A 12,583-nucleotide genomic window follows, 5' to 3' on the forward strand; every position below is an offset into this window, starting at 1 on the left:
ATTTATTTAATTTATTTTACAACAGGAAGCTGCATAAATGTGAACCGTCCATGTTAAATCAGCAGTCATCAGCATCTCTCCTCCTCTTCCTCCACCCTGAGCTCTACATGAAGGGCCAGGTTGTGATCCCCTCTCTGGTCCCTGCTGGTCTTCAGTCCAGTTCTGATGATCTCCTGTTCCACCTGAAGGTCAGCCACGGCGGTCTGAACAAGCCTCAGACGAGACTCTCTGAGGGAGCGCCTCAGCTTGGCTCGCCGGTTCTGAAACCAGATCTGAGAGAGATGAAGAGGAGGGGTGGTCAGAGAGAGCAGGAGAATTAATATAGAGAGTTTTCACTGCCTTAGAGGTCTCTTTAGTTCAGGTTAGAGGTCTGAGCTGTCTGGACCTGGATTCTGTCCTCGTCCAGCTCCAGCCTCCTGGCCAGCTGCTCCCTCAGCTCAATCCCAGGATAGCAGTTCATCTGGAACACCGACTCCAGGACTTTGACCTGAACCAGAGACAGAGAGATCAACAAAGGGGAGCAGGTGACCCTCAACGTTGATATAGTGAAGTACCGCTCACAGCAGGAGAAGAAGAGGAGGGGGACGGTCTTCAAACAAAAGAATAAACACAGGTTAAAGTATTTTTAGGTTCATGAACGGCTCTGAACTACAAACTAAGCTTTCTATTTTCATGATAAATGTCTTAATCAAATGTATTCTTTAAAGGGTCTGTCTGAAAGACTCACTGATGGACTGATTGGTTACCTGGCTGTTGGTGAAGGCTGTGCGGGGTCTACGGCCGATGTACCAGCTTGATGTTGGTCTGCAGCTCAGCGGCTGAGGAAGATGATGCTGTTGTTGTTGTTTAAAGGACACGCTGCTTCCTCTGTTCTCCTTCTCTACATCGACATCTGAGTCATGAGGAGGAAGAAGAGCAGAGCAAACATTCAACACTTTTTAACATTAGAAGAAGAAATATTTTTAATGTAACAGTGATAAATATAAAAACACTGATGTGCAGGTTTGCTGTAAATTCTTCAACCAGCTGAGACCTGATCTTCTGTTTGAATATATTTTTAGTTTCTCCCTCTTAGGTCTCAAACATTTAAAAGCTCAGCCTTGGCTTTGAACAGGAAGTAGTTTTTACCAAAATAAATGTCCACAGAGCCCCTGAAGGTCCAGTTTCTGCAGAGAGCTGGGTCGGTTTTAGAGCAGATGTTCAACCACTTATTCAGGCCAAGCATAAACAGAATTCACACTAAAAGCTCAGAATTTCACACATTTTTCCCTTTCCCAAATCAACACAAATTACCTGAGATTTTAAAGAAATTACCGGAAAATTTCTGTGGAAGTTCTTACTCATCTTTTCAAAGGATCCCATGAAAGTACCCCCAGATTTTCTCCCTAAACGTTTCAGTCAAACTTTATCAGAAAGTCTACACATTCCAACAAAAATGTGTCATAAGATTCTGAGAAAAATCCAGAAAATTACCCCTAAAAAAATCTTGTCAAATTTCCCCCAGAAATGAAAAAACATTGCTCATAATTCTATGAAAATGTCAAAGCCCCCGTCATTCCCAATATCATTCTGAAACATGCAGAAATATATTTCTAAGAAAATACCAAATCAAACTCCCTAAAATTACAAATGCACTTCCCACATTTACCTGAAAATTCCTGAAAATTTCCTAACAAGTTCCCCCAAACACCAAAACAAAATTCCCAAATTCACATGAAAAAAAAAAAAAAAAAATCCCCCTAAACTTCCAATGAAACTCTCCTAATATAAACTTATCTCCCAAATGTCCATGAAAGACTTAAAAATGTCACATTTAATTCTCTCAACATCCTGAGAAAATAAATCACAGTTCATCAGGACGAGTTTGTCAGAAATTCTAACATGCAGGTCTGAGGAGGAGAAATGATGACTTCTTCTACAGAGATGTTGGAGCTCATAGAGGATGTCGCGCCTCGGTGATGGAGAGGAAGGCTCTGACCTTTTCTAGAAACAACACCGGCCAAACTGTGGAGATAAAAACTAAAACTAACACCTCCATCAGACTGAAGTTCACATGATCCACTTTATAAGGACAGTTCTGTATCCTGACTGCAGCTAAACCAGGGGTGTCAAACTCAAGGCCCGGGGGCCAAATCCGGCCCGTGGTCCAGATCCTATCATTTCTTTATTCTAACCGGCCCACCGGTTCGAGGTCTGCAGATTCCCCCCAGTTTAAAAATGTCAACTTAACCATGATGATCTAAAATATCCTTGTTAATCATTAGAGAAAGTCAAAAGTTCAAATAATTAGATAAAAAGTCAGGACTGTGGCAAAATACATTTATGTTTTCATGTCATTTCTTAATTTTGTATCTCACAGTTAGTTTTTGGTTTTGACTTTTTATTTTACATGTTGACATTTTCAATTCACAATTTCGCTTTTTATCTTATTTTTTGACCTTTTAGATCCTCAATTTAAAATTTTCAAGTAATATTTTTAACTTTTAAACTCTCCATTATGATTTTTTCTCATGTTTTGATGTTTTTAGCTTCTTATTTTGACTTTTATCCCATAATTTGACCTTAGATCCTCAATTTTAAATTCAATGTCAAATTTTGACCTTTAAAACTTAAAATTTAAATGTTTTTCTCACGCTTTGACGCTTTAAACCGACGATTTTGAATGTATCTCATATTTTGACTGTTAAGAATCATGATTTTAATTTTCTATCTCACATATTTGCCTTTTACAAACTTTATTTTGACTCTAAATGCCATGTTTTGAACTTTTAGAGCTAATGATTTTACATTTTTATCTCAGATTTTGAGCCTTTAAATGAATCATTTTGACCTTTTCAATCTCAAAATCCTTCATCATCACCAGTGCTGAAGTTTTCCCCCATAATTCTCTGCTGTTGAAGAGAGTTTATGGTTAAATTTGGACCCTGTTAGGCCCTCAGGCCTCAGAACTGGGCCCCTGAGTCTGACACTCCTGAGTTAAACAGTGGTTTATATTCTGATCCGTCTTTGTGGTCTAACTCCAGTTTGAACCAGCAGACGCCGCCCTGGCAGCCACGGCGGTGAGATGAGGAAATAAACGAGTCATTTTTGACACTGAACTCATCAAAATTAGAGTTTGCACTAAAATCCTGACAAAACACATAAAATAGTTTTGCTAGTGTTTCTGTTGTGCAGATGCTGTGGTGCTATTTAAAATCAAACTTAATTTAGTTCATGTTTGCACAACTTTAAAGGATAATTCCGCCTTATTTCAGCCTCCTTATGCATTATTAATGGGGGTCATTTTAAATCCATGTAACTACAACAATGACTTGATTTGTCAGCTTTTTAGATTTTGCAGGATTGCTTCAGACCTTAACCACTGAGGAACATCTCAGTCTTTCCCTCCTTGCTAACTTTGTTTAGAAGAGTTTCTCCCTCACCTGTCCAGGGTCGGTGCAGTTTCAGGAAGTGTCTGGGTCTCTCCTGCTGCAATCCCAGAATCCTCTCGATGGTAAACACCGGCCTGCTTTCTGCTTTAACAGGAGCCTGAAAGGACGCCATGCCCTAAATAGATAAACGTCAAATGCTAAAAACTTGTTAAAAAAAAACAAGTCAAACAAAACTGGTCAGGCTTCACTCTGCAAACACAATCAGAACTCAGCTCTAAAAATCCATCTAGCTGTGATAAAGCAAACAAACATCAGCAGAGGAGTGAGGAGCGTGAAGACGTCTGCCTGCTGGTTTAAATGGGAGAGGAGGATTTACACTGGCCACCAATTAGAACCAAGAAGAGATTTTTCCATGAGAATAAGACCCCTGAGGTCCCACACAACAGATAATCTCTGCAGTAGAGAGGAAACAGAAATGTAAAAGTTTATTTACTTCAACAATGAGATGCAACAACTCTGCAGAGAAGGAGAGTCTGCAGACTTTGTTAAAAACATCCATGTGTGTCCACATTTCCCTCTGTGCACGTTTGAGATTAGAGCAAACAAAGCATGGCCACGGCCTTTTCTTCTGAATTACCAAAGTAGAAAATCAGTTCAGTGTAAAAACCTCCTTCAGCTCTCACTGAGGTTGATCTAATAACAATAACAATCACAGAAATAATTGCCACAGAGATGCTCTAATGCTATTAGCCTAATCTGTGTGTGCTGTGATGCAGATGAAGCTGGGAGTGTGTGAATGCAGCTGAAGCAGCAGGGAGGAAAACCCTTTCAGAATAAGATAATCTCCTAATGAAGGCCGTTAAACTAGCAGCACACTTGTTTATTTAAGGCGGAATGAAAGGAGGGACGTGACGGCTGCAGGCCGACAGGAAGTTCATTTAAAATCAACTCTGGGGACAGATTGATTCACTTCCTGTGGAAGAGAGATGGTTATCAGTCTTTACTAAAGCGGGGCGAGGACGGGGATTTGATCTGGTTTAAATAAAGATGATGTAAAAACAGCTATTCTTTAAATCAGATTTAATGCACAAAGAAAAAAGATAATAGATCCCTGTAGTTCCTGTAAATCAGGGGGGTCAAACTCAGTCACAGCAGGGGCCAGATTCTGGATTCAGGACTAACCTGAGGGCCTAACAGGGTCACCTTTAAGACCAGAAACTGTCTAGCTCATTTCACCAGTAATAGAATATGAAAAACGTAGCACTGATGAAAAACGATTCTGACATTTAAAAAGTTTAAAAGATCAGTTTAAAGGCTCACAGTCTGAGAAAAGTACATTTAAGTTCAAAAAGGTCAAAACATTAAATTGAAATGGAAAAATTATGTGTTTTTTTTTTAATGACGAATATATTAGAAAGAAAGTCAAAATCATGAGTTTAAAAGGTCAAAATACTAAATAAAATTTCTAATCATGAAATTAAAAGTCAAATATGATTCAAAATTTAAATTGTGAGTCTAAAAGGTCAAACTGTGGGATTGTGAAGTCAAAGTTTGGAGTTGAAAATATGAGATAAAATACAAAATAATTGGTTAAAAAGGTCAAAATATCACTTAAAATTTAGAATTATGAATCTTAAAGATTAAATCTTATATGAGAAGTCAAAATTATGAATTGAAATGCTCAAAGTATGAAATTAAAAGTCAGAATCCTAAGTTTGAGTCCTGATTGTGAGACGCTAAACTAAAAATGTGAAATTAAAACACAAATTAATTTCTTTTCCTACATTCCTGACTTCTCATCTAAATATGTTTACTCCTAACTTTTTCAGATTTTGTGACTTAACAAGAATATCTTAAACCATCAGGATAAGTTCACATTTTTATCCTGGAGTAAATCTGCAGACCTCAGACTGATGGGCCAGTTAGAACAGAAATATCAGATCATCTTGTGGGCCGGATTTAACTGTTCCATGGACCGGATTTGGCCCCCGGGCCTTGAGTTTGACACCTGTGCTGTAAATGATGGGATGATTTCTGATAATAAGAAACTTCCCTGTTTTCATAAAAATGGTGTAAATTTACAGTTTATAAAAGATGAAGAAAGTAACAAACAAATGTGTAAATCTTTGACTGTAAACGTGTTTCAGTGTTTAACCGTGAGCCATAGCTCTGTAGAAACTGTCACTGATTTATTACTGCATTAAACACATGCTGATGGTGTCACCTTTTACAAAGTCATGACAGATTGATCACATTAAAACCTAATGAACATTAGTTAGTTACTTTGAAACACTTTATGCATGAAAGGCCAGATACCAGGAGGAGAATCATGGACTTCCACAAGTCTGGTTCTTCCTTGGGTTCAGTTTCAAGATGCCTGAAGGTTCCATGGTCACCTGTTCTAACAATCATACACCAGTATAAACACCAGTATACGACCAGTTTAAACACCAGTATAAACAGTATAAACACCAGTACAAACACCAGTATAAACACCAGTATAAACACCAGTACAAACACCAGTATAAACACCAGTATAAACAGTATAAACACCAGCATAAACACCAGTATAAACACCAGTATAAACACCAGTATAAACACCAGTATAAACACCAGCATAAACACCAGTATAAACACCAGTATAAACACCAGCATAAACACCAGTATAAACACCAGTATAAACACCAGCATAAACACCAGTATAAACACCAGTATAAACACCAGTATAAACACCAGTACAAACACCAGTATAAACACCAGTATAAACACCAGTACAAACACCAGTATAAACAGTACAAACACCAGTACAAACACCAGTATAAACACCAGTATAAACAGTATAAACACCAGCATAAACACCAGTATAAACACCAGTATAAACAGTATAAACACCAGTATAAACACCAGTATAAACACCAGTACAAACACCAGCATAAACACCAGTATAAACACCAGTATAAACACCAGTATAAACAGTATAAACACCAGTATATACACCAGTATAAACACCAGTATAAACACCAGTACAAACACCAGCATAAACACCAGTATAAACACCAGTATAAACAGTATAAACACCAGTATAAACACCAGTATAAACACCAGTATAAACAGTATAAACACCAGTATAAACACCAGTATAAACACCAGTATAAACACCAGTATAAACAGTATAAACACCAGTATAAACACCAGTATAAACACCAGTATAAACAGTATAAACACCAGTATAAACACCAGTATAAACACCAGTATAAACAGTATAAACACCAGTATAAACACCAGTATAAACACCAGTATAAACAGTATAAACACCAGTATAAACACCAGTATAAACACCAGTATAAACACCAGTATAAACAGTATAAACACCAGTATAAACACCAGTATAAACACCAGTATAAACAGTATAAACACCAGTATAAACACCAGTATAAACACCAGTATAAACAGTATAAACACCAGTATAAACACCAGTATAAACACCAGTATAAACACCAGTATAAACAGTATAAACACCAGTATAAACACCAGTATAAACACCAGTATAAACAGTACAAACACCAGCATAAACACCAGTACAAACACCAGTATAAACACCAGTATAAACAGCAGCATAAACACCAGTATAAACACCAGTACAAACACCAGCATAAACACCAGTATAAACACCAGTATAAACACCAGTATAAACACCAGTACAAACACCAGTATAAACACCAGTACAAACACCAGTATAAACACCAGTACAAACACCAGCATAAACACCAGTACAAACACCAGCATAAACACCAGTATAAACACCAGTATAAACACCAGTACAAACACCAGTATAAACACCAGTACAAACACCAGTATAAACAGTATAAACACCAGTACAAACACCAGTATAAACACCAGTATAAACAGTATAAACACCAGCATAAACACCAGTATAAACACCAGTATAAACACCAGTATAAACACCAGTATAAACACCAGTATAAACACCAGCATAAACACCAGTATAAACACCAGTATAAACACCAGTATAAACACCAGTACAAACACCAGTATAAACACCAGTATAAACACCAGTACAAACACCAGTATAAACAGTACAAACACCAGTACAAACACCAGTATAAACACCAGTATAAACAGTATAAACACCAGCATAAACACCAGTATAAACACCAGTATAAACAGTATAAACACCAGTATAAACACCAGTATAAACACCAGTACAAACACCAGCATAAACACCTGTATAAACACCAGTATAAACACCAGTATAAACAGTATAAACACCAGTATATACACCAGTATAAACACCAGTATAAACACCAGTACAAACACCAGCATAAACACCAGTATAAACACCAGTATAAACAGTATAAACACCAGTATAAACAGTATAAACACCAGTATAAACACCAGTATAAACACCAGTATAAACAGTACAAACACCAGCATAAACACCAGTACAAACACCAGCATAAACACCAGTACAAACACCAGTATAAACACCAGTACAAACACCAGTATAAACACCAGTACAAACACCAGCATAAACACCAGTATAAACACCAGTATAAACAGTATAAACACCAGCATAAACACCAGTATAAACACCAGTATAAACACCAGTACAAACACCAGTATAAACACCAGTACAAACACCAGTATAAACACCAGTATAAACACCAGTATAAACACCAGTATAAACAGTATAAACACCAGCATAAACACCAGTATAAACACCAGTATAAACACCAGTATAAACAGTATAAACACCAGCATAAACACCAGTATAAACACCAGTATAAACACCAGTATAAACAGTATAAACACCAGTATAAACACCAGTATAAACACCAGTATAAACACCAGTATAAACAGTATAAACACCAGCATAAACACCAGTATAAACACCAGTATAAACAGTATAAACACCAGTATAAACACCAGTATAAACACCAGTATAAACACCAGTATAAACAGTATAAACACCAGCATAAACACCAGTATAAACACCAGTATAAACACCAGTATAAACACCAGTATAAACAGTATAAACACCAGCATAAACACCAGTATAAACACCAGTATAAACACCAGTATAAACACCAGCATAAACACCAGTATAAACACCAGTATAAACACCAGCACAAACACCAGTATAAACACCAGTATAAACACCAGCATAAACACCAGTATAAACACCAGTATAAACACCAGTATAAACACCAGTACAAACACCAGTATAAACACCAGTATAAACACCAGTACAAACACCAGTATAAACAGTACAAACACCAGTACAAACACCAGTATAAACACCAGTATAAACAGTATAAACACCAGCATAAACACCAGTATAAACAGTATAAACACCAGTATAAACACCAGTATAAACACCAGTATAAACACCAGTATAAACAGTACAAACACCAGCATAAACACCAGTACAAACACCAGCATAAACACCAGTATAAACACCAGTATAAACACCAGTATAAACAGTATAAACACCAGCATAAACACCAGTATAAACACCAGTACAAACACCAGTATAAACACCAGTATAAACACCAGTATAAACAGTATAAACACCAGTATAAACACCAGTATAAACACCAGTATAAACAGTACAAACACCAGCATAAACACCAGTACAAACACCAGTATAAACACCAGTATAAACACCAGCATAAACACCAGTATAAACACCAGTATAAACACCAGCATAAACACCAGTATAAACACCAGTATAAACACCAGTATAAACACCAGTACAAACACCAGTATAAACACCAGTACAAACACCAGTATAAACACCAGTACAAACACCAGCATAAACACCAGTACAAACACCAGCATAAACACCAGTATAAACACCAGTATAAACACCAGTACAAACACCAGTATAAACACCAGTACAAACACCAGTATAAACAGTATAAACACCAGTACAAACACCAGTACAAACACCAGTACAAACACCAGTATAAACAGTATAAACACCAGCATAAACACCAGTATAAACACCAGTATAAACACCAGTATAAACACCAGTATAAACACCAGTATAAACACCAGCATAAACACCAGTATAAACACCAGTATAAACACCAGTATAAACACCAGTACAAACACCAGTATAAACACCAGTATAAACACCAGTACAAACACCAGTATAAACAGTACAAACACCAGTACAAACACCAGTATAAACACCAGTATAAACAGTATAAACACCAGCATAAACACCAGTATAAACACCAGTATAAACAGTATAAACACCAGTATAAACACCAGTATAAACACCAGTACAAACACCAGCATAAACACCTGTATAAACACCAGTATAAACACCAGTATAAACAGTATAAACACCAGTATAAACACCAGTATAAACACCAGTATAAACACCAGTACAAACACCAGCATAAACACCAGTATAAACACCAGTATAAACAGTATAAACACCAGCATAAACACCAGTATAAACACCAGTATAAACACCAGTATAAACAGTATAAACACCAGTATAAACACCAGTATAAACACCAGTATAAACAGTACAAACACCAGCATAAACACCAGTACAAACACCAGCATAAACACCAGTACAAACACCAGTATAAACACCAGTACAAACACCAGTATAAACACCAGTACAAACACCAGCATAAACACCAGTATAAACACCAGTATAAACAGTATAAACACCAGCATAAACACCAGTATAAACACCAGTATAAACACCAGTACAAACACCAGTATAAACACCAGTACAAACACCAGTATAAACACCAGTATAAACACCAGTATAAACACCAGTATAAACAGTATAAACACCAGCATAAACACCAGTATAAACACCAGTATAAACACCAGTATAAACAGTATAAACACCAGCATAAACACCAGTATAAACACCAGTATAAACACCAGTATAAACAGTATAAACACCAGTATAAACACCAGTATAAACACCAGTATAAACACCAGTATAAACAGTATAAACACCAGCATAAACACCAGTATAAACACCAGTATAAACAGTATAAACACCAGTATAAACACCAGTATAAACACCAGTATAAACACCAGTATAAACAGTATAAACACCAGCATAAACACCAGTATAAACACCAGTATAAACACCAGTATAAACAGTATAAACACCAGTATAAACACCAGTATAAACAGTATAAACACCAGCATAAACACCAGTATAAACACCAGTATAAACACCAGTATAAACAGTATAAACACCAGCATAAACACCAGTATAAACACCAGTATAAACACCAGTATAAACAGTATAAACACCAGTATAAACACCAGTATAAACACCAGTATAAACAGTATAAACACCAGCATAAACACCAGTATAAACACCAGTATAAACAGTATAAACACCAGTATAAACACCAGTATAAACACCAGTATAAACACCAGTATAAACAGTATAAACACCAGCATAAACACCAGTATAAACACCAGTATAAACACCAGTATAAACAGTATAAACACCAGTATAAACACCAGTATAAACACCAGTATAAACAGTACAAACACCAGCATAAACACCAGTACAAACACCAGCATAAACACCAGTATAAACACCAGTATAAACACCAGTATAAACAGTATAAACACCAGCATAAACACCAGTATAAACACCAGTATAAACACCAGTACAAACACCAGTATAAACACCAGTACAAACACCAGCATAAACACCAGTATAAACACCGGTATAAACACCAGTATAAACAGTATAAACACCAGTATAAACACCAGTATAAACACCAGTATAAACACCAGTATAAACACCAGTATAAACACCAGTATAAACAGTACAAACACCAGCATAAACACCAGTACAAACACCAGCATAAACACCAGTATAAACACCAGTATAAACACCAGTATAAACAGTATAAACACCAGCATAAACACCAGTATAAACACCAGTACAAACACCAGTATAAACACCAGTATAAACACCAGTATAAACAGTACAAACACCAGCATAAACACCAGTACAAACACCAGCATAAACACCAGTATAAACACCAGTATAAACACCAGTATAAACAGTATAAACACCAGCATAAACACCAGTACAAACACCAGTACAAACACCAGTATAAACACCAGTACCAACACCAGCATAAACACCAGTACAAACACCAGTATAAACACCAGTACAAACACCAGTATAAACACCAGTACAAACACCAGTATAAACACCAGTACAAACACCAGTATAAACAGTATAAACACCAGTATAAACACCAGTACAAACACCAGCATAAACACCAGTATAAACAGTATAAACACCAGTATAAACACCAGTACAAACACCAGCATAAACACCAGTATAAACACCAGTATAAACACCAGTACCAACACCAGCATAAACACCAGTATAAACAGTATAAACACCAGTATAAACACCAGTACAAACACCAGTATAAACACCAGTATAAACAGTATAAACACCAGTATAAACACCAGTATAAACACCAGTATAATCACTGTGGGAATGTTCGGCCATCCCAGCGCTCAGAAAGGAGGCGGTTCTGTGTCCCAGAGATGAGCGTGCTTTAGGTCCAAATGTGCGCTGAAGAAGCGGTCAAACCTGACTCAGTTCCACCAGTTCTGTCAGGAATGGGACAACATTCCAGCCAACTGTGGAGAGAAGCTTCTGGAAGGACCCAAAACATTTGACCCGAGTCTGACGGTTTAAAGGCAACGCGGCCAAACTCTGAGGAGATCGATGTAAACATCTGACTCTGAAGGAGGGAATAAAACATCGACCTGATTAGACGCTCCATGGACAGGATGTTGGAGGAGCAGGGTTATGGAGCTATCCTGGCAGGATTCATCAGAGACTCTCTGGAGGACGTCTACCCTTTGTTACATAAATGCAGGTTTTTCATCTTTCCACTGTGGTCAAATGTGACCATTATTTGCAGGGCCATTTCTAGCTTTGTGGAGGCCCTGTGCAAGATGCTGACTGGGGGCCTCTAATTTGTCAAACCATGATGGAGAGATTCCTAATCCATAAGATGATCCATGAACACGCCACAGTCTGTTACTCTCCACGAACAAAACAGGCTACAGCCCTGATAACAGAATTAAAGACACTCAAGCAAAACAGCTGATAAAAATGATAATACAAGGAAAACAACAAATCTCTATGTCAATAAATA

General features: G+C 37.0%; 1 protein-coding gene across 1 annotated transcript; it reads right to left on the reverse strand.

Annotated features, from left to right (window-relative positions):
• Positions 1-68: 68 nt before the first annotated feature.
• On the reverse strand, positions 69-3,543 carry hesx1 (HESX homeobox 1). The gene is made up of 4 exons (XM_041783635.1): positions 3,423-3,543; positions 747-892; positions 386-487; positions 69-272 (listed from the first exon to the last, which is right to left on the reverse strand). Exons 1-4 carry the CDS (start codon positions 3,541-3,543, stop codon positions 69-71), a joined length of 573 nt encoding a protein of 190 aa, XP_041639569.1.
• Between the last annotated feature and the right edge of the window lie 9,040 nt (positions 3,544-12,583).

This window comes from Cheilinus undulatus, linkage group 3 (genome assembly GCF_018320785.1).
Source record: "Cheilinus undulatus linkage group 3, ASM1832078v1, whole genome shotgun sequence".
NCBI lineage: Eukaryota > Metazoa > Chordata > Actinopteri > Labriformes > Labridae > Cheilinus > Cheilinus undulatus.